This window comes from Desmodus rotundus, chromosome 3 (genome assembly GCF_022682495.2).
Source record: "Desmodus rotundus isolate HL8 chromosome 3, HLdesRot8A.1, whole genome shotgun sequence".
NCBI lineage: Eukaryota > Metazoa > Chordata > Mammalia > Chiroptera > Phyllostomidae > Desmodus > Desmodus rotundus.
Window position 1 is genome coordinate 14,905,348 of NC_071389.1, and position 23,686 is coordinate 14,929,033.

At 40.4% G+C, this 23,686-nt stretch overlaps 1 protein-coding gene across 1 annotated transcript in view; it reads left to right on the forward strand.

Moving 5' to 3' along the window:
• CLIC4 (chloride intracellular channel 4) overlaps positions 1–23,686 on the forward strand; it is a 62,003-nt gene that overhangs the window by 13,511 nt on the left and 24,806 nt on the right. Inside the window, exon 2 of the mRNA XM_024554394.4 lies at positions 17,785–17,894. Within this exon, the coding sequence (XP_024410162.2) occupies positions 17,785–17,894 (110 nt within the window). The remainder of the gene's footprint in view (positions 1–17,784; positions 17,895–23,686) is intronic.

The following is a 23,686-nucleotide window of genomic DNA, read 5'->3' on the forward strand; positions in this document are numbered from 1 at the left end:
CCGTCACATATTTGATTTTAGAATTATTTTCCAATTTGGAAGTGTTGAAGCGGTCCTAGTTTAAAAAGAATAATGTACTAAGATGTTAATATTTTTCTGTGTGTGTGTGTGTAACCTCTCCTTCAGAGGAGCCTGCACTAGTCTTTGCATTGTTGATAGAAAAAAAGCAAGGAAGTTTCTTTTTGTGGATGGAGGAAATGGCTGTTAGTTCGGGACTTTACCCATATTAGGTATAAACTAAATATAGATGTGTAATCCAGGAGTGAAGTCACATCTATAAAGTTTCTTAAGCAGAGTTAAGGAGATCAGCCAGTGCTTTGGGATCTGGGGTTTTTTGTTTCTTTCTTCTTCGTCTTTTTTTTTTTTTTTCCAACTTTTGGCTCACGTAAAAAATTACGAAGCTGTTTAATCCTATGGTCTGCCTTCCTTTGTCCCTTAAAAACACCCAAACCATTAACAAGGATTCTTTCTTTAAAACACAAATTAAAAGAAAAAAACCTGACTTCTGGCCAAGATGGAGGGGTAGGTAGATATACTTTGCCTCCTTATACAAACAAGAAGGACAGCAACAAATTTAAAAACAAAAAACACCCAGAACTGCCAGAAAATCGAACTGTATAGAAGTCCAACAACCAAGGAGTTAAAGAACCAGTAGGAGGGGCAGAGACAGGCAGCTGGGGCAGAGAAGACTCGGGGAAAGGCAGTGGCTGGCGGACCGGGTGGTCCCACATTAGCGTGCAGATAAACTGGGAGAAACAACTCAGGAGCTGTGCAACCCAGGCTTCCAGTGCAGGGAAATAAAGCCTTAAAACTTTTGACTGTAAAAACCTGTGGGGGTGCCAGTGGTGGGAGAAATTCCCAGCCTCACAGGAGAGTTCGTTGGAGAGACCCACAGGGTCTTAGAACATACACAAAACCACCCACCTGGGAATCAGCACCAGAAGGGCTTACCTTGCTTGTGGATAGTGGGGGAAGTGACTGACAGCAGGCTGAGAGCTGAGCAAGCAGCATTGTTCCCTCTTGGTCCCTCCCCCACATACAGTGCCACACAGTGCTGTGGGTTGCCCTGCCCTGGCAAATACCTAAGGCTCCTCCCCTTACTAACAGGTGCACCAAGACAAAGAAATGTGGCCCAAATGAAAGAACAGATCAAAGCTCCAAAAATAGAACTAAGCCATGAAGAGATAGCCAGCCTATCTGATGCAGAGTTCAAAATACTGGTAATCAGGATGCTCACAAAAATGGTTGAGTATGGTCGCAAAATAGAGGAAGAAGTGAAGGCTATGCTAAGAGAAACAAAGGAAAATGTACAGGGAACCAACAGTGATGGGAAGGAAACCGGGCCTCATATCAACGATTGTGACCAGAAGGAAGAAATAAGCATTCAACCAGAACAGAATGAGGAAACAAGAATTCAAAAACATGAGGAGAGACTTAGGAACCTCCAGGACAACTTTAAACATCCCAACATCCGAATCATAGGGGTGTCAAAAGGAGAAGAGGAAGATCAAGAAGTGGAAAACTTACTTGAAAAGATAGTGAAGGAGAACTTCCCTAATCTGGCAAAGGAAGTAGACTTCCAGGAAGTTCAGAGAGCTCAAAGAAGTTGGACCCACACACAAAGGTACATCATAATTACATTTCCCAAGATTAAAGATAAGGAGAGAATCTTAAAAGCAGCAAGAGAAAAGGAGACAGTTACCTACAAAGGAGTTCCCATAAGACTCTCAGCTGATTTCTCAAAAGAAATCTTTCAGGCAAGAAGGGGCTGGAAAGAAGTATTGCAAGTCTGTGGGTAGAAGCGTGTAGAGAGTATTGTCTCTTTCTGGTGTTGTGTTTTATATTTATTTCACAGTAAAATACCAGAGATAAAAATAGTATTCAGTTATTGAACTGAAGACATGTAGTTTGGGTTTTTTGACCAGCTGCTTACTAGATACATTGATCTAACCTGAGTAACAGATTGGTTTAGAGGTCTAGAATCTTCAAATTATTTAACTGGAAGACCAGGTTCAAGTTGTTCTCATCTGAAAAGTGGGTGTGTTTCTTAGAAGTGATGTCCAGTCTAGTCCAGATTTATTTTATGTACTAAAGTAGCCTTAGTCTTGGTTGTCTTAGGCTCAGGCAGAAAGTTGAGACCTGAGATTTCAAAGTCAGATCTCATAATTAGAAGCAGTTTAATAGACAGCAAATATAAATGGAGCTAATAAAAATTCTCGGTAATAAGGGGGGCAATTTGCCAGAAAAATGAAAACTATTTCAAGAGTGAATTCTTTGATTAGAAAATATAGTTCTCAGATGAACAACCTTAAAGATAAAGGGAAGGTTTTGTTATGTCTAAGAGAAAACAGATACAGAACTATTCTCAGTGAAAATTTGCTTTTGTCATATTTAAGGCTCCTGTGTGTTGAAACGGTAAGCAGAGCCCTGGCCCGTGTGGCTGAGATGGTTGGAACTACACCCGGTAACTGAAATGTTGCAGTTTGATGCCTGGCCCAGGCATGTCGGGTCCCCTGTCGAGGGGCTTTGGGGAGGCAACCAATCGATGCTTCTCTCTGGCGTCTGTGCTTTTCTCTCTCCTTTCCTCTCTCCCTCCCTCTCTCCCTTCTCTCTCTGAAAGCAATGAAAAAATTGTCCTTGGGTAAGGATTTAAAAAAAAAGCAATGGTAAGCAAAAATCTCAATAATAAGTAAGGTATCTTGTACTATTCAGATATTTGAAATTGATTATAGGTCAGCCAAGAAGAGAGACAAGAGTTCTGAATATTAACTTTTCACAGCTGCAATATGTTGGCTGAGTATATAATTTTAAAAGAAACTTATTTGGTAATATATTTTAACAAAAGTTTTAAACATGGATAATTCAAAATAAAATACCACAGAAAGATTCATTCTTCCATGTTTGAGTGCTAATATTTCATATTAAAATATTCCATGGCATTTTTATGGCTGCAGTTCTTTGTTCATTGTTATCATTATTGATCCACTGTTCATAGTTGTTTAGAGGCCCAGTGTGAAGACATACTCTGATGTATATATTTGGAGCCAGTTTTTTGTACGTAATCATATCATGTAATTCTGTTTGTAAAGTCCCTCACATATCTCATTTATCCTTTGAGTTCTTTATTTTCTTTTGTTTTGGATTATACCCAAAGTATAATCTCTTAAAAAAAAAACTTTCTGGAGAATTTAGATTTGTTTTACAAAGGGAGTAATTGGATTTTTGACTCTACTGGTGAACTCTTGGAATTTCCAGGTCCGGAAACTTGTTTATAAAGAGAAATAACTCTTACCCACTGAAGTTAGGTAGCTGCTGTAGCACGACTAGGGAAGAAGAGTGTTTTTTGAACACTTGATTGTTTTCTTTCACTCCCAGGACTCTTTCTGAGCGCAGTTTATACTAGTGCATGTATATTTTTTAACTGCCCCGAGGGAAAGTGGGCTGCTGGATTTTGACTTGCATGAGAATTTTACCCAGCCCCAGTATATTTGGCTTCAGCTGATAAACAAGGGAAGATTGCAGTTAGTGAGTTTATCTTTGGTTAGATGTTAAAAAAATGAGGCTTGGTGAAAACATTTGAGGTAACTGGTTTTTTTGTTGTTGTTGTTATTTTTTGTATGTGGCCAACAATGAGAATAACTAATAAAAGGCACATTTTTTTAAATGATACAAACATTTGTTAATGTTGGGTTGGCCAAAATGTTGGTTTAATTTTTCCTGTACGATGACTGTAGTTGTGCTTACTTGTCTTTAACTTCATTCAAAACAATTTTGTTAGATTCTATTGTGACAGCTGTCATTCCAGTAGGCATTTAAAAAAGACTTATCAAAATTGGTGAATTTTTGTGCAGCCATTTCAATATTGAAGATGGAAGAAAATATACAACATTTTTAGCATAGTATGCTTTATTATTTCAAGAAAGGTAAAAATGCAACTGAAATGTGAAAAAAGATTTGTACAGTGTATGGAGAAGGTGCTGTGATTGATCAAATGCGTCAAAAGTGGTTTGTGAAGTTTCTTGGTACTATTGACATTTTGGCCAAACAATTCCTTGCCGTGGGGCTGTCTTAGGCATTGGAAGATGTAGCATCGCCCCTGGCCTCTACCCACTAGAAGCCAATAGCGGGAGACAGCCGACGTACTCAAAATATCCAAATCAATAAAGTTATTGGTGAGAATGAAAAATGTCTTTTATTTGATAGAAAAAAACCTAAATGGACTTTTTGGCCACCCCAATATAATAAATACTTGTTATTAGTCTTCTGTATTACTGAAATTAACTCTTTTAAATGTCAAACATTTAAATTCTACATAGTTTTATCTGAAATTGTCTTAATTTCCATTCTTCACTTCCATCCTTTAAAGATATTTTTGTTGGATATGAGATTTAGGGTGGTTTTTGTCCTTGGTTTTATTTCAGCACTTTAAAAATGTTCCATATTTTTTGGCCTCTTGTATTTCTGATGAGAATTAAGCTGTCACTCAAATCATTTAATACTTTGTATGTAGTATGTTGTCTTTTTTCCCTAGCTACTTTAAATAAAATTTTCATTTTTTCTTTGCTTTTTAGCATTTTAATTATAAAAAACCTAGATGTGACTTTATATTACTCCTATTTGATGTTCATGAAACTTCTTGAATCTGTAAATTTGTCTTAATTTGGGAGAAGTTAGGCCGTTACTTCTTGAAAATTTTTTTTGCCTTATTCTCTCTCTTCTCCTGAGAGAATTTAACTCAAATTAAAAATATAGACCTTTTGACATTTTCCCATTAGGCTTTGAGGCTCCGTTGATTTTTTTCACTTGCTTTTTGTTTTTCCAGTCTTCAGATTTGAGTAATTTCTTGGATCTGCTTCGCATTCATAGATCCTTTTTCTCTTCTCTATTCTACTGTTTAGACCATTAGTGATTTTCAGAAGTTTCAGATAGTGCATTTTTTTAGTTTTAGGAGTTATCTTTCGTTCTTTTTGTGGGCCCTTTCTACTGAGATTTCCCGTCTTTATCGTGAACATATTTTTTCATTTTATATCATTAAGCATGGTTTATAAGAACTACCTTAAAAATTCTTGTCTGCACATTGCAGCCTCTGGGTCAGTTTGGGTTGTGTCTCTGATTATTTCCTCTCTTGAGAATGGTGATGTTTTTCTGTTTCTTCCTATGGGGGATAATTTTGGATCGGATTCTGGATATTGTGAATGTTATGTTCTGCTCATCTCTGAGCAGTCTTGGTTTTGGTTTTTTCCTTCTTATTTTTTTTCTTTTTTTAAAGAGAGAGTGGAAGGGAGGGAGAGAGGGAGAGAAACCTCGATACCGAGATTGAACCCACAACCTAGGCATGTACCCTGACCGGGAATCAAGCCGTAGACCTTTCGCTTTGTAGGAGGAGGCCCTACAAACTGAGCCACACTGGTCAGGGTGTCTTTTTTTTTTTTTTTTTTTCCTTTTTTAAGCAGGTAGTTAACTCAGCTGAACTCAAACTGCAGATTTTCGGACTCCCTCTCTTGGGCTCTTTTTTGTTACGGTGTTCTACCTTATTTTCCAGTGGGGATGACGGCTGTGAACTCTGTCCTTTGGTTCTTCAAGCCAGCAGCACTGTGAATTTTTCACTGGAGTTTTAGCTGCCCTGCATGGCACAAGGCTGAAAGATAAAAACTGGGGAAACTTGTCCACTCTGTTTCCCTCTTCCAAGTGTCCACGCCCTTCCCGCATCTGCCTGCTTTTGTTCATTTTCCAGTGTCCTCACGTGGCTTTTTTGTCTGAACTTGTCATTGTCCTGGAGCAGAGGGTTGATCCTATGGGATCTACTTGGTCTTACTAGAAGCCTCAAAGTGGTTTTTAAAAATTAACTTTATAATTTTAGAATGGTTTTAGATTTATAGAAAAATGACAAAAATAGTAGAGTTCTCAAATTGATTTGAAAAGAAAATATTTCAAAAAAAAAAGAAAATATTTCTGAAATATATTAACGGCTCCTTGATTTCTTAAAATGCTGATTTAACTGCCGATTAATGTGAGCATTCACTCTGAATACAAATTCAGTAATGTAGCGGTGGCCCCGGGAACTAGTGAGCCATGTCAGACTGTTATGTCAGACTGTTTTTGCCTCTGCGAAACGGCCTCAGCGGTTCTGCTTTTTGAACCTCGATCTCCTTTGTGTGTGCGCGTGCATGGGTGGGTGCGTGTGTTTATGTGTGTTTTCTGTTTTTTCCTTTGCCCACTTAGCTCTATTGATGCAGCCCATTTCCTTTAATTTTCTATTGTAATCCGTTGTGGTTTGCTAAGCCAGATAAGCTCACTTGTTAAGATTTGTTTGAAATCAGAATAAATAATGTCTGGGAGCTTGAGTGTTGAGTCGGTGAGTCAGGTACAGGACCTTTTTGGCACACGGTCTTGGTGACGGTGGTGCTGGTTGTCCAGAGGCTTCTTCCTCGATGTTTAATTTGACAGGCGCTGCCACGGGGCGTGTGTGGCCGATGAGTGCTTGAAAGTGTCCAGTGTGGACGAGATGTACTGTAAGTATAAAACACACAGCAGGTTTCAAAGATCGAGTGCAAGGAAAAGAATGTAGACACTTTTTTTGTTTGTTGCTTGTTGGAATGGAATGATAATATTTTAGATATATTGAATTAAATAAAATATTATTAAAATTAATCTCACCTGTCTCTTTACTTTTTTTAAAAATAGGGCTACTAGACAATTTAAAATAACGTTTGTGGATTACATTATAATGGTTGTGGTTCAGGTGATTTATTTTACTTGATAGGTGATGTCCATATAGGGAGAGATGGTGGTTGTACCATAGGAATCGTGAGACCAAGCCTTTGAGATCCAGCATCTCCTTCTTACCTTGGTTACGAAACTATAAAAGTGGTTAATAGCATGGTCCTCCGAGTTCAGACCTCACTTCTGCCACTTCTCAGTTGTGTGACCTATGGCAAAATACTTAGTTTCTCTAAAGCTGTTTCCTTATCTGAACTATGAGGAAAGAAATACCCTAACTTCATATGGTTATTTTGAGGATTAATGTATACTAATAATTTTCATGTAGTTTTCATAAATATCAAGTGAGAAATAAACCTCCAAGTTAAACAGTAGCTATTAACTTCTTTCCAGGCAATTTTGGTGACATTTTCATTTCCTGTAGTAAATCTGCTCCCCGTAGATTTTTATGGGGAATAGATTCAGGGTTGACCCGACAGGAAAAAGGTCATATGCCTTTGGCCACCTTTTTTTTTTTCTCTTGTCATTCAGTATTTTTAATTATGTGACTTATAGTTTACTCCGAAGTCTTTGCTCCTATTATTTTAAGGCTTGGAGGAGTGACTGTAAACACCCAGCAGAACTTGTTTGTATTACGGTTCTGTGGGCTTAGATGGAAAGTCTGGTCATTGTATACCTGACACTTTGTTTCAACAAAGTGTTCTGGCTGAGACATTTCAGGTTTGATTTTAGTACAGATTAGAGCCATTGTTTTCATTTGCTTCGATATGTCCCAGAACAAAAGTGTTCAGCAAAGTCTGTCTCAGCTGTCATTGTTGTTTCGGTTAGTAGTTCTGGACTACTTTGCATTCAGCATTTTTAAAAGCAATATGAAGGGAAGAGCAGTTCTGTTGTATTTAGGCAGTTTAATATTTTGGCAGTGATTAGGGACAAGAAGGTTATCATGTGTAAACATTTGGAATATTTTCTTTTAGATAAATTCTCTTAAATCTGAAAAAGAAGACAAACAAAACACTACAGAGGTGAATAAGGTTAATATCCCTGCCCCTTCCTCTCCCCAAATGTGTCCTGAGGTGTTAACAGTGCCGATTTTGGTCTGTAGCCTTTCACACCTGAGAAATATCTTCAAGCCAAGGCTACATATGTTATTATCTCTTGAAGGGATTTTCCTTTTTAATCTCCAACGAAGGGTAGGCACACTCATCCCCATCTTGAGGTTTTCCTCTACCCAGTTGTTCAAATCAGAAATCTAAGAGTTTCTTGATTTCTTTCTTTTCTTCAATTCCCACATCCAAACCACCCACATTGGGATTGTACCTTCCCAATTTAATTTAATCTATGCATTTTTAAAAGACTTTATTTATTTTTAGACAGAGGGGAAGAGAGGGACAAAGAGAGGGAGAGAAACATTAATGTGTGGTTGCCTCTCTCATGCTTCCCACAGGGGACCTGGCCCTCAACCCAGGCATGTACCCTGATTGGGAATAGAACTGGCGACCTTTCGTTTCGCAGGCTGGTAGTCAATCCCTGAGCCACACCAGCCAGGGCTAGAAAGTCTTTCTTAATCTGGCGCCCACCAATACCGCTTTTCTCAGTAGTCTAGTCACAGTAGCTCTTCGCACGGCTGGCTCCTTATCCTTTAGGTCTAAAAGATCTTCTATGACCACCTGTCTTATCTAAAGTAGGTACACCTTCTCCTCTCTCTTAGTACTTTGTTTCTCTTTGGACACTTATTGCAGTTTATAATTTTTAACTGGATATATTTATTATCTCTTTCTTCCACAGAAATCTTTCACAATGTCAGGTCGGTCTCCCTCATTCATAGTTGTGTCCACAGTGCCAGCTCCCAGTGTTTGGGAGCTGGGAAGTACGTGCGGGGTATTGGGTAGATGTCTCTGGGTCCTGGACAAGGAGGTGTTCTGTGAGTGAGGAGAGAGCCCATAGCTTGAACTGCAGTGGCAAATGCTACCCAGACCACTGAAGTCCTAGATAAAAGTCTAAATGACAGCCCGGGGGAAGTAGAATGGGTTACAACGAGCCAGAGACCTAGAGTGGCTGCATCTCCTTTGACTTCCATTGAGAGTTTTCTGTTTCCTTCCTTACTACACTTAAGTATTTTCATTCTTTCTGCTAGTCTTTTTTTTTTTTAATTCTCACTCAAGGATATGTTTATTGAATTGGGAGGTGGGGGAGGGACATCAAGGAGAGAGAAGGGAAGGAAGGGAGGGAGGGATGGGGGGGGAGAGAGAGAGAGAGAGAGAGAAAGAAAAGAAAGAAAGAAACGTGGATTGGTTGCCTCCCGTACACTCCCCGACTGGGGATCCAACCTGTACCCTTTTGGTGAACAGGACGGTACTCCAACCAACTGAACCACCTGGCCAGGGCTCTTCCCGCTCATCTTGATTGTAAATAAATGATGACATTGGTTTGGATGCTTATGATTGTGAACAGAAAACGTAACCCCTGATTGTCTTTAACCATGAAGGATGTGTGTATCTAATGAAAGTAGGGTGGCAGGAGACTGCTCTGTGTGTAGTATGTCAGGGTCTGCTTCTCTTCTTTGGGATTCTCTTGGCTTCGTCCCCTTGTAGCGTTGGCTGCAGCCTCCGGCTACTATCAAATTGGCCACAACAGCCATAGCTTTCACACCCAAGGGTTTTCTCTTCAGGTGTTTTCATCTTAAGAGCAAGAAACTTTTTTTTAGGAGAACTCTGTCTTGTCAGTGAACTGGGTCCCATGATTACGCCTAACTAAGTCACTGGCAAGAGGAATGGAATTATCATGACTGGCTTAGAATCAATCAGGATTTACCCCTAAAATTGGGAATTGGGCATCATTTCCTGTGTCAGCTGGGGGAGGGAGGAATGGATGCCTGATCAAAAATAGGAGCTATATCAGGAAAAACTAAGTGGGAGAATGGATGTTGGGCAGACACCTATCAGAGTTTGCTGTAGTGGCTTCTGTGGTTTGTTGGCTCTGTCCCAAGGTGATTTGGAGGCCTAATTTAAATTTTTGAGAAATTATTCATCAGGAAGATTTGTTTTAATAAGTTTTTCCTATACTGATAGCCTGAAACACATTCTTTGTAACTCAAAGGCTAGCAATCAATAGAAAGCTAATGAATAGTAAAGCAACTGCAACAGAAGTTGTCCTCTGAAAAGACTTTCTAAAAGTACGACATCTCAGTGAGGTTACAGTCCAGCTCAGGAGATACAGTGCAGAGGCATGAATAGTAAAGGAATAACACTCAGTAACAGTTTAAGAAATCACAAGGCAGGTCGTGATCAGTAGCATAGGCTTGCCATTCCCTGGGGGTTTGGAAGAGGTGCAGAATCTTGGGCCCCACTCCAGAGCTACCAAATCAGAATCAGCATTCTAACAAGATCCTCTGATGATTTTTGTTGACACAGCGTTTTAGGAGCTGGAATCAAAGTTGAGAGAACAGGTAATTGTTTTGGGATACAGGAATCTAGAAAGTTTTCTTAGAGATGAGACTTGAGCTTAACTGAAGGACAGGCACAGCAGTGGGCATTTCAGATGGAGGGCACTGTGATTTTAGTCATGTTAAGTGTCCACATTTATGTTGCTGTGTTGTACTGAGTGAATGGAGGGGTAATGGAGTAGTGGTGCGCACCCACTGTTGAGGAAGGTATCCTGGGAAAGGAGGAAAGGGAACTTTTGCAAAACCTCAGTTGTGAAGCCTACTGTACATGTATACAGGCTCTCTCTAAAAAAATTAAACTATTGGTTACATTAGGTTATTGAATCATATTTGGTCATCTACTAAATGAAACAGAAACAGCCTTTGCAACTACTGAAAGATGAGTTATCTCTTCCATTCAACAGATTTAGCTGTGGATTATTATGGGTAGAAGAATGTGCTTTAAAAAGTTATTACTAAACCATGACATTTGGCTAAAAAAAATTGGCTGAATTGTGAATTTTAGCTATTTCCTTCAATAGCATCCTGGTAACTGAATCTTGATGACTTCAGATTTTAATAGGTTATTTTGGATAGGTGAGTGCTTGAGTTCTGTGCATGAAGCATTTTTAAAGTTAAGTAACATTCACTAGACTCTTACCATGTACCAGGAACTGTGTGTATACCCTAACTGACCTGATGCCCATAATAAGAGGTATGTAAAGTCAGGTTTCGCAGATGTTCAGTAACTTCCTGAAGGTTACACAGCTGGTAAGCAGTGAAGTCAGGACTCAAATCCAGGATGGTCTGATTCTAAACCATGTTGTGTCCCGCATACTCTGCAGGCCCTGTAGAAGGATAACAGCTTATTAAACAAACCTTTAGACTCTAGACTTTGGCTCTAGCACGTGTGTAGCAAAAACCAAAGAAGTAGAGGATAGAAGCCAGGTGACCGCCCATTTACCATGTTGATTCGTTTTGTTTTGTGACTTGTAGGTTAATCTAAATCAAAGCCAACTATTTTGTGTATGTAGACAGCTAATTTAGGTAGACTCCACTCTAAAGGTTAAATGAGATCTTAAAGTTTTTGAGTCCATTCTCTCCGCAACACATTGTTTTATGCGTTCCCTACAAAAAGTGTGAAGGGAAATGATTTGATGGTCAGGAGCCCATTCTGACCTTAAGAGGAAGCCTCTCTTCCCCTGGTCATCACCACCCTCTCACCCCTCGCCCCACACGCACAAAGAAATAGAAAGCCAGGAAGCTGAAGAAGCCCTTCTTCTTCGGGGCTTAAGATCTAACTTCCTGTGAACTGATTAAGCTAGGTTTTCTAAGTGAGCAGTCCCGTAACCTCTAGCTAGTAAAACATTAAAATATTTATGGCATCTACTGCTGACCCTTTTTCTGCAATGTAGGAGTTAATCCAGCCATTTCTGATTAAATGCTGGTATTAGGCAATTCAAGAATTACAACAGAGGTCCTGAGGGACGGGGGTGGGGAATGTTGAGTATGCGAGCGGAACCCCAGATGGCAAGTTAAACAGAACTACCTACCCCGTTTATAAGAATAGAACCCAAAGGAATGCTAACTCATCCTTTATCTGGAAATTGGTGGTTATTTCTGTGTCAGTGGGATTACTCAAGTTTTTGCTTTGATGATTTGGGTTTTCTGATTTTTAAAAAAACATTGCAGGCATGTATTTTTTTGTAATATGAAATCATGCTTTTCAAACTGTGTACCCTAAATGGAAATCTTGTCCGGTGTGTGCATATTTGTATTTGTAATCTGCGTCTGTGTATTTTTTGAGTCAGCTTTATTGAGATATACCATACAATGAACCCACTTAAAGTGTCCAGTTCAGTGGTTTTTAGTCTGTTTGCAAAGTTGCTCAACCGTCACCACAGTCTAATTTTGGAACATTTTTACCATTTCAAAAAGAAACCTTGTACTTGTTAGCAGTTACTCCTTAATGGTATTCCCCCGTCTCCCCTACAAGCCCTAGGCAACCACTAATTTACTTTTTGTCTCTATGGATTTGCCTATTTTGGACTTTTCATGTAAATGGAGTTGTGCACTGTGTTGTCTTCTGTGACTGGCTCCTTTTATTTAGCATAATTTCGCAAAATTCATCCAAGTTATAGCCTGTAGCAATACTTCGTTGATCTTTACTGTCAAATAATATTCCATTGTATGGATATACCACATTTTAGACATTTTTAATTTTGCTTTTAAAATTCAGTACTTCTGAGAGACTTGTGCATTTGTGAAGGTGGTGAGTTTTCTTTTTTATGTTTTGTTTTTCCTTCATACATAACCGATTGGGAGATGTAGACACTGGCAGCCTGGAAACACCAGCAAGCTCAGGCAAACTCTGGCAAAGTCTGCTCTCTAACCAAAGAACCAGGAAAGGGGCAGCCTAGGCAAGTCAGGAAGCGTGTAGACAGTAGCTGCTCTGCCCCACACACCAGAGGAAGAAGAAAACTGGACCCCCCCACCCACCCATGCCAGTCAAGGCCAAATGGTTAGTCTGGACTTCTGCTCTCAGGAGGTGGTCTCTTGGGCCCTTTGCTGATAGGCATTGGGTGGTCTCCAGGGTTCTGATGTTAACAATGCTTCAGTGTTCCTCCCTCTTACTTCCCTTCGTGCATCTGTGTGTTTCTATAGAATAATTTGTACATGTGAAAATGTTGGGTTAAAAGCATCCAAGGAAGCCTTCAGAAATGATTGTTAGATGGATGACATCAAAATAGGGAAATATATAGGAAGTTTTACATTTTTGGTGTACTTTTTTCTCTGTTGTTCAGATTGGGTAATTTCTATAGCTCAATCTTCTAGTTCTATGATTGTTTCCTCTGTCACCTCCGCTTGGCCGTTGGGCCTATCCCCTGAATGTTTAATTTCATTTATTGTATTTTTCAGTTCTAAAATCTCCATCTGGTTCTTGTTTACATCTGTTTTTTTGCTGAGGCTTTTCATTTTTTCATTTGTTTCAAGCTGTTCATAATTGTTCATTGAAGGTTTTTTCTTTTTTTTTTTTTTTTTATCATGGATGCTTTAAAATCTTTGTCTGATAATTCTAACATCTTTGTCATCTTTTTTCCCCGATCCTCACCCAAGGACATTGTTTTCATTGCTTTTAGGGAAAGAGGTAGGAGGGTAGGGAGAGAGAGAAACACCAATGTGAGAGAGAAACATCAATTGGTTGCCCTCATATATGTGTGTGCCCCGCCCCCGCCAGGGATCAAACCCGCAATCTGGGTATGCGCCCTGGCTGGGAATTGAACCCACAACCTTTCAATTTCTGGGATGATGCTCCAACCAACTGAGCACACCAACCAGGGCTAACATTTTTGTTATCTTGATGTTGACATCTGTTGATTTCCTTTTTTCATTGTAATACAAGTGATTTTCAGTTTAAACCTGGACGTTTTTGTATTATAAGAGTTTGGGTCTTGTTTAAACCTTCTGTTAAAGCTTCTCTGATGCTGCTCCAGAGGGGTGTGGGAGGGGAGAAGTATAGCGACACCGCCTTGTTACAGCAAGGTGGAGATTAAAGTCCACATGCCCCACCTGGCCTCCGTGGATGCCCAAGGTGTGAAGGCTCCTCATTACTGCTGGGCAGGGGTATGAACTCCAGCTTCGTGTGTGGCCTCCACTGACACTCTGGTTGAGGGGGTCTCATTAACTCTGGTTGATGGTGTTAGTCATGACTACTGTCTCCTAGACCTCTGACCACCTAGCAGCGAGGAGGAGGGGTTCCTTGTTAGTAGGAACAGGGTTGAAAGCCCTGGCTTCCTCGTTGGCCTTCTCTGACACCATCTTGGGGAGCACTGCAGCCTCCAGCAGGTTGATTACATTAAATTGGGATTAAAATACATAAATCGTAAAAAGATATATATATATATATATATATATATATATATATATATAGTGATCATATTTTTAAAAGAAAAATATAATATGTACATAGAAAAAATCTAGATGAATAAGTAAACAGACTGTTGAATGGTTCAAGGGTAGGAAAACTGACTTGTAGTGTTTCAATTTTTTTAAAAAAAGATTTTATTTACTTATTTTTAGAGAGAAAGGAAGGGAGGGAGAAAAAAGGAAACATCAATGTGTGGTTGCCTCTCGTGCGTCTCCCATTGGGGACTGGCCCACAACCCAGGCATGTGCCCTGACTGGGAATTGGACTGGCGACCTCTCAGTTCGTAGGCTGGCGCTCAATCCACTGAGCCACACCAGCCAGGGCTCAGTTTTTGTTTTTAGAATAATGAATGTTTATTGCTGTTAGAAGCAGTAAAAGCAGGAAATTTTTAAAGGGATACTTTTCTTAGGTGCTATTGCTAGATACACCTATGTGGTAATTTCATTGTTGTTATTAACAAAAAAATGGGTATAAAATAAAATACCTTGATTTCTAGTGTACACTATGCTTTTATACTATACCATAATATCCTCCTCAGTTTATTGTAACAGTAGGTTTTATTCAATGTAGTTCATACTGAGCAGAGTAATTTTTACCATCTAACTTAAAAGACATTTTATTGAAATGTTGAGATGGAATTTTATTAGTACAACATGAATTAATGGAGGAAATTAAAAAAAAAAGATTTTCTTTATTTTTAGAGAGGAGAAAGGGAGGGAGAAGGAGAGGGAGAGCAACATCAATGTGTGGTTGCCTCTTGTGTGCTCCACAGTGGGGACCTGGCCCACAACCCAGGCACGTACCTTGACTGGGAATCAAGCCGATGACCCTTTGGTTTGCAGGCTGGCACTCAATCCACTGAGCCATACCAGCCAGGTAAGGAAGGAAGTGTTTGACTTGTGACTTCTGGAAATCCAAAGTTTTCTAGTTTCACTGTACTTTACAAAAACATCATCTGTCTGGTAGCTCTCAATTTTCTAGTGCTATTAAAACTTTGGAAAAGCTTGTACGTCCAAATTTATTTGAATTTTCATGAGTTTGGGGAGTAGTTAATGAGGCAATTTTTCAGTTCTGTCTTGGAGTAGGCATGCTTTTATTTTTGAATGCATAAAGGAAAGTACTTTATCAGGAGAGTGAGAATGTAATGACTTATTATTGATACACCTGAAAGAATTGGTAAAATTTTCTAGAAAATTATAGACACAGGAGGTGAAAGCAGAGAAGCATTGGTACCCTGACTGGAGGAGAGGATGTGCTGAGATCCTCGGTCCTACCCTGTGGTCTGCTCTGTAGACCTTCGCAGGACGTTGTGGGGTGGTGTTTTCCCTCTCTGGCCAGTGGCTTGTTATAATGTGTTTTCCAGTTTCTACATGTGACATCTTTATTACATCTTCTTCACCAACGTAATTGTTTTAATGCTGCTATGACAGGCAGTTTGGGAAAGGTTAATTTTACAGATTAAGTGAAAGGAAAAGGCTGAACACTGAGTCAGACTTGTTCTTTGTCTACCAAACTTTACCGCTTTTTTAGTCTAAGTCTCAGTTTGGTATCCTTTTCTTGTATGTATGCTTCTGCCGCTAAGCATGTTAAAACTGGGAGAGGAAAAAAGCAAAACAATGATAGTAAAATCTGGATGGCTAAAGCCACAACCTTGTGTGAAAATATTAGTCATTAAGCTATGTAGAAGGGTAACGTGTTAACTTTTTCTGATCTGTAATAAACTCACTTGTATGTTATCACTTCCCTGTGTGTTTGGATGGTGAGCATCTTCAAAAAAGCAACTTTGAGTATCAGTTTGTTACAGTGTAGAATGACTCAGTCCTGAGAACTGACTTGTGCTCTAAGGAGTAGCGTCCTGACCTTCCTGCACCACTGGTTCTCAATGTGTCCAGCAGATGCCTACCTCTGTGATCTCCTTGGGTGCCTCTCACAAAACGAGGATTCCTGGGCCTCCACCAGGAATTCTTCTGAATCATAATCTCTGGATGTAAGTCCCAGAAATATTATTTTAAATGGTTCCTTTAGGTTATTCTTACTCTAAACTTGCAGGGGTGTCCAACCTTTTAGCGTCTCTGGGACATACTGGAAGAAGAATTGTCTTGGGCCACACATTATATACATAAACACTAAGGAAAACTGATGTGCAAAAAAAAAAAAAAAAGGTTTTAAGTAGATTTACAGTTTTGTGTTGGGCCGCATGCAGCCCTTGGGCTTTTACTCAGACGGCTCCTGAGGTTTTGCAGAGTTACTGTAGGATAATAAACAGTACTTTTACAAGCATCTTCGAATGACTTGCTGCAAGTTATTTCTGGCTTTCTTCGCAGACTTCATGTTGAAGAGGGCTAGAGGGCTGGGTTGGTCCCTAGCAAGTGTCAGAATGTTCTCTTCCAGCAGCTGGCTCCCCAACCCCCATCTCCCTTCCCCTCCTCCCTCCCTTTTAAACTTGGGGCATACATGATGGAATTAAAGATTTGTTCCACTCTGGTTTTTAGGAAAATTCTACCTCATTGTTGAACTCGGGGAAGTCAACTGCTGCATTCATTAAGTGGATTACAAATAGCTCATTGTAAAGCTATGTTATTTTCTTTTCTCCCTGAAAGAATGTGTAAAACAGGATATGTAATTTTTATAATGAATATTTTTAACAATTCAGGGAGGCTGGCAATTATTTTAACTCTTCGGAGAGAGACACATCTACAAATTTCCCTTTTTATGTTGGCCTGTAAAGAATGTTATCTTGCCCTGGCTGGTGTGGCTCAGTGGATTCAACACCGGCCTGTGGACCAAAAGGTTGGCAGTTCGATTCCCAGGCAGGGCACATGCCTGGGTTGCGGGCCAGTGCGAGAGGCAGCCAATTGCTGTTTCTCTTGCACATCATGTTTCCCTCTCTTCCTCCCTCGTCTCCCCTCTCTCTAGAAATAAATACATAAAAACTTTAAAATAAAAGAGTATTATCTCATAAAACAGGAAATGGCTTACATTTTATAAAGCCCATGATGGACTTTGCTCTGGGACAAGGATCTCTGCATCTCCTGAAGACTGATCAGAGTTCTGCTGTCCTGTGTGACAGCCATTAGCCACATGTGACTGTTTAGATTTGAATTCATTAAATGTGAATGAAATTTTAAAAATTTAGTTAAGTTGAACAAGCCACATTTCAAGTACTTCTTAGCCATATGCCACTAGTGATTACCATATTGGGCAGTGGTAATAGAGATAATTTCTATCCTTGCAGAAACTTCTCTTGGACATTGCTGTGCTAGACTGGCCATTTTTATTATTGTTGTTTTTAATCCTCATCCAAGGATATGTTTATTGATTTTAGAGAGAGAGGGAGAGAAAAGAGCGAGAGAAAGGGAGGAAAACATCGATGTCAGAGAAACATCAGTTGGTTGCTTTCTGTACGTGCCTCGACTGAGGATTGAACTTGCAACCTAGGTATGTTCCCTTAGCAGGAATCGAACCCGCAGCCTTTTGGAGTACAGGATGACTCTTGAAACAACTGACAACTCAGCTAGGGTTGTACTGGCCATTTTTAAAAAGAGAATGCGGCAAATGAAAGAGGAAAATCATAAAACCCAAATTTTCACCCTTCCTCCCACAGTGCAGCGTTCCCTGTCATCTTGGACCCTTGATGAAAAATTCAGAAAACGGCCTGTTGTTTTGAGCGTCATCACGTTGACCTTGTTTTTTAATGTTTCCTTCTGTTTCCCAGGCTGGCAGTGATGGTGAAAGCATAGGAAACTGCCCCTTCTCGCAGAGGCTCTTCATGATTCTTTGGCTGAAAGGAGTTGTATTTAGTGTCACAACCGTTGACCTGAAAAGGTAAGACTTGCTTGCAGGTTGGGGTGAGCGTCAATCCTTCGCTTTATCTGCACCTGTTCTCTAAAGAAAATAGATTGTGAAGTTCAACCGAGTTTGGACAAATTTAACTTGTGTTAAGTCTTATGGTCACTTGCAGTGTCAGTAAATGGCATGTGGCCCTGCGGTCTTTTTAGGACCTTATTGTATGTTTACCTTCAACTTCAAGAGCAGCACCAGGAGCTAACTTGCAGTGTAAACATGGACCTATGAGAGGCTTTCGAAGCAGGTGTCTTGGTCCCAAGTTTGCTAAACAAGTGGCCTGTGTAACCCGGATCCTTAAAGACAAGAGGAGGGTTTCAAGAGGACAAATACTGCTTGGTCTATTTTATTTGATCGACTTTTCAGGAAATAAAATAGGAATTTTTTAATAATACAGTTTTAACCGTGGTTGGTTAAATGTAATCATACGGTAAGAGCAGTTACCCGTGGCTGTGATCGCTGTTGCTACGTGAAGAGCTGTCCCTGTCCCTGCCTTTCTTGCCGTGGACCACAGTGGAGAAGGTTGAGGAGAGCCCCTGTAAGTAGTGGGCTCGTTTTCCCCAGGAACGCCTATTCCCCCGAGGTGAAGAGCATTTATACTTGAAGAAAGAAAAGATTTAAATCAAGGGTTGAGAACAGTTGCACCAACAGAAAATCTAGGATTCAGCAGTGGAGATGTATTCCTCTTGACAGAAATGCCACAACATAGCTTGCTGCTTATTTTTTAAGCGGATCAGTTATGAACAATATTGAAGAAAAAAATATTGACTCAGTGGATGGCAGAACTTAAGTCTGTTACCCTCTGGGCGTCACAGAGTGAAGTGAGGGCTGTACTCACTCCCAGTTCTCGGTTAGTGTCCCTGGGACCTCCGGCAGTTCCTTGTAGTTTATTTTTTACCTACTGCTAGCGCACTTATTTGAAATTTTGCAGACCTGGAATTTATTTGTTAAAAATAAGCCATGGAGTCTTCCAGGAACCCCATGAGGTATGCATACGCATGTAGAGATAAGCCTTGGGGACAGTGAGAGTTGAAACTGCAGGCCCTTTCGCAGACATACCGAGTTCACATCAGACCTAGCTATTATAAGAATGAAAGAATTCATGGAGTCACCCTTTGATTACTGTTTTTTCCCTCCACACATTCACAAAGAAAGTTTCCCGACAGAACTCCTAAAAATAGACCATGCCGCCGGGCACACACCCTTGCTGTGTCTTAAAATACATGATTTCTCCTATTCCATTTTTGGATTGGAGCAAGTGAGTTGACGGCCATGCTTCCAGAAATTCTTTGAACAGCCCCATGCAGTGCTGGACTATGGAACATATTGGTGATGGTGCCATGAATAATGATAATCCCGTTCAGGAAAGGAAGTGAACACATACGGGCTGTTTCAAAGTCATCAGTTTCACTTTCGCAAACCTTTTAAGGCGTTATTCCTGTAAGTTGATTGCTATTTGAGCATTTGTGTATGTTTAAGACTAATGCACCCTACATGTCAGAAGTGACACATGGGCACTATGGTCCAAAGAAAGATTCATGGCCTCCTATTAGAAAACACTACCACTCAAAGAAAATGCGTGTTTGTTTCCTAGGGCTATGTGTAACATCAACAGAGGACACCAGTATGGGAGCCTGTATTTCTTAGTTCTCTGTAGAAATCTCAGGTCTCTAGTGTATTTAAAAATGGTTCTGAAGGACAGTTGAAAGTGCCACACAGGCAGTGCGAGACGGTGAGTCCCCGTCCACCCCTAGTCATCAGCTTCCTTTTCCCAGATAGCACTGTATTTAGGCTTGGCCTTTATCCTTCCCATCTTTTTCAGTGAGTTTACTCACTTTCAGTCTTTAGCTAGATTTCAAAGAGAAGGTCCCCCGAGAAAGTGAACACAGGCTCAGAAAGCCAGAGTAAAGTCAAGTCGTCACAGAGGAATAAAACATCCTGTAGTGAAGAATGCCTTTCATAATACATTCTTAACTTTAAAACTTTAAATAGGACTGTTTCAGAAAGCTGCGGGGGGGGGAGAAAATGCCTACAGCGTTTATTTTCCTGCTTTTCCAGGTAATTGCTTAATTGCTCAGTGAAAAGTGCTAATCCCGGAAGAAACCAGTGGTGAGCAATAGAACTCTCCGGAGAGCTATTCAGAAGCTCACTCTATGCTCTGAAAAAATTATTGTTACATGACATTTCATCCGTAAAAAACAAGCCATTCTGGCACTGTGCAACACGTTCTCTTCGCATCGCAGTTGGTGTTAATGACTGTGCTGGTGGTGCGCGTGTGCCCCCGGGAGACTTGGAACAACCTCCCGTTGCTTGCCTGCCAGTGCTGCCTGAATGCTGTAGTGGGAGTCATTTCTAACCCTAATTTTCTGTTCCTGCCACAACTGCATTATGGAACTTTTAGATTTAAAAAACTGCCTAGGCTTCAAAAGAATTTGGGTTTTCTAGCAATGATCACCATTTGAACAAAAGCTTCAGATAAATGTAAGTGAAAGTATTAAAATTTGGGGCGCCTGTTTAAAGAGGTTATCACATATCATCAAAGGGGAGCAGCCGTGCATAGTAGAAAGCACAAGCGGAGCGGGAAAGACCTGGCTCTGGGGAGAGCCCTGGACCTCGGGCAAGCCGCCTCCTGGGAGGTCAGTTAGCTCACTTTTAAATTCAGGAAAAAGGAAGGGCAAAATGAGCTAGCGTTTCTTCAGTGTCTATTGTATGCTAAACACCGTTCGGGGTACTTTTTACTAATCTTATCAAATCATTTCAGACCTGTTGCATGAATAGGAACGTTTTTATCACACTGGTGTTACAGGGCCTTCCTGGCTGACAGGTTCCTGGCAGTGATGAGACCTTTATTTGGAGGTTTCCACTGTCTTCATTATGTCCAGAAGTCCCTAGATCAGAGATCAGCACCTGTAGAGCAGCGATAAGCCTGCGAGGTAGGCACGGAAGGGAAGGAAGAAAGTATGAGGACAGGGAGAGGGAGAGGGAGAGAGAGAACGGGAGAGGAACTGAAACACTGACGTGGATTTAGCCGAATGTGGTCGTGTTCTGTCACATAGTTGCTGGGATAAACTTCTGGTTTTGAGAAATGAGAGTAACAATGATAACTTTAAGAAGTTAACTTTTTATTGTAAAAGCAGTGATATCTGTTACATTACCACTGACTGAAATCCTCCCCCCCCCCCCCCCGCCCCACCCCATGGTATTGTCAGGGAAAAAAAGTAAATCGGAGACCATTTTTTTTTAAGGTGTGTTTCCATTTTCTCATTCCCACTTTAAACACTGTAACTATCTCCTCCTTTGCACTATCACGACTGACTTTTTTCTGACTCAATGGCAACATACTAAGTGTAGCATTGTGCAAGTCAGACCCACGTGCAAGTTGCCATGTAATGGCATAAAATTTTAGAAGATGATGCTAGTTTCAACCTTTAACAATTCTGTAGTAGTTGAAGATGTTACAATGAAACGATAGAAAGGATAGTTCTGTGTATCTTAAAAGGCAGTTATAAACTCAGAACAAAATCTGATTTCCAGGTAGATTCTTCAGATAGTTTGCGTTCCTTATCATGTCTCTGTGGTTCCACCCTTCTGGAAACGGCCTCCCACAAGCTGAGAGATGGGTGATTTCCAGGTGGATCTTCAGAAACAGCCATGTGACTGGGACGTACAGGGAAACCAAACGGAATGGAACAGGCCAGCCTTTTAAAAGAGAGATCGTCCATCTCCTGCTGCTGGCCCATCAGCAGAGTACAATACAAACTCCATTCTCCCCGCTTGTAAATTTGACTTGAGTTACATGAAGCCCTGTTCAAACAGTCCTACCGATTCGAGGTGCATGTCTTGAGAAGGCGTTCTGAATCATAGGTACACTCCACACATGTGTGTGTTCGTGTGAAACAGACATATGTAGGGATCGACAGACACGTATAGTCAGACCGAGGGAGAACTTTGCTGCCACACGTCTTTATCTTCTTTTTTGAGAGAATTTCAAAGATAAATATTACTGAATATTTTTAAACCTGTCATCAGTATAAACTGTACTTATAAACTGTGTTAATAAAATCTGTTAAGAATTATGGAAGCTGTATTTGAAACCTGCAGGGCTGCTGTTTTAAAACAATCGCTCCACAAATTGACATGAAAGTAGACAAAGATGAGCAGCATACTACATTGAATCAAAATAAATGAAATCCTTTCACTGGTTGGCCTGGTACACATATACAAATGCTTAGTAACCAGGGTCTGGTGTGTGTTTCGGTGAGTCCTCAACTCACTGATTCAATTAGTGACCTTACTATTAGAATATAGCAAATCTAGTGAAGAATAATTAATAGGAGTAAATTGAAACAATAAAGGATTTGTGGTGTTACCTTTTTTTTTTTTTTGATTAGTGTGAATTAATGTTATGCCTTAAACATCAAGAACTTCAAAAGGGAAGTGGAAGTTCTATAGACTTCATCTTTTTTCCTTCATTGAGTGAGTCAAATAGTTACAGACAGGCCGTCTTGAAGAATCGGCTTCAGTGTGCGTGGCTCTGCTGTACTCCTTGTACACTAAGCGGCTGGAACTGAGCCGCCAGCCCGGCATCACCAGTTGTTGCAAGTGTACCAAATTAAATTTTAATTGCAGTTAAGCCACTTATGTTGCTTAAAGTATTAGCTCCTATAAGGTTCCTCCGTTTCATTTCCTTCTTTCCCTCTCTTTATCGTTAGTTTGTTTCTCTTTATTTCCTTTTCTTCATCTGGGAAGAAGTGGGAGAGAATGGAATATATTTTTGGTCTAAAAAGCTACTATTAAAAAAAAGGACTACTTTGATAAGTAATATTAAAAATAACAAAATCCAAACATTGAAGTACACTCATGCTCTTATCTCAAGGCATGGATTCTGTGTACTTGCTTTTTCTAGATATCTGTCACCCAGGGAAACATTTGAATTAGTTTGATTGAATTCTTGAATATTTACTGAAGGCCTTGATGATATAAACGAAAGATTCTTGAATTTTTTAGCCATTGCCTATCAGTTCGTTTTCATGTCTCTCACCCCAAGTTCCTGAAATGTTAAGTTTGTGTAAACCATCTGTAAAACCAGCCTGTGTGGGTCAAACAAAACACCCGAGGCCTCGGGGTGCCAGGTGAGAACTAGAAGTTGGAGAGTCTTGGATTCTGTTGGCTTGATGACTTGATACGCCTTCTGAGTCACCTCAGTGCTCACCACTTGTCCACTTATTTGAAGTCTACTAATCCACGCAGAGTCATTGAAGTTTCTTCTCAAACCTGTTTTCACTTGGAATAAGGACGTGACATGGTTGTCCTTCATCTTAACAGTTAATGCTGGAAAATAGTTTTATCACTTTGGTTTCTTAAAAATCGATGTAGCCTTTCAGCAGAAACAAGATGAACTGTCCCCTGGCCCCCAACATTAATGGAAAATTGGTAATCATATGTCTGGTTTCACTTCACTTACATGCTTCTGTATTAATCAGATCTCTTATTACTGATCAGTGAATGCTAAATCATCGGTTTTGAACCATCACCCTCAAACGGAGTTTAACACTGCCCATCTCGTCCCCTGCAAACCGCTTTGTTACTGCGACACCGAAAGCAGTCGGGGCCGCCATCCGCATGCTTCGGTTTAGCTCACTTTCCCCCGCGATGCTGGATTTGCTCTCTGCAGGCGAGCCAGGTCTCAGGTCCCTAGTCCAGGCGAGGAAGTCCAGACCCAAGGCCGTTGTGATTGACTTAGTCGCGCAGCTGGCGAACGGCAGAACTATGCA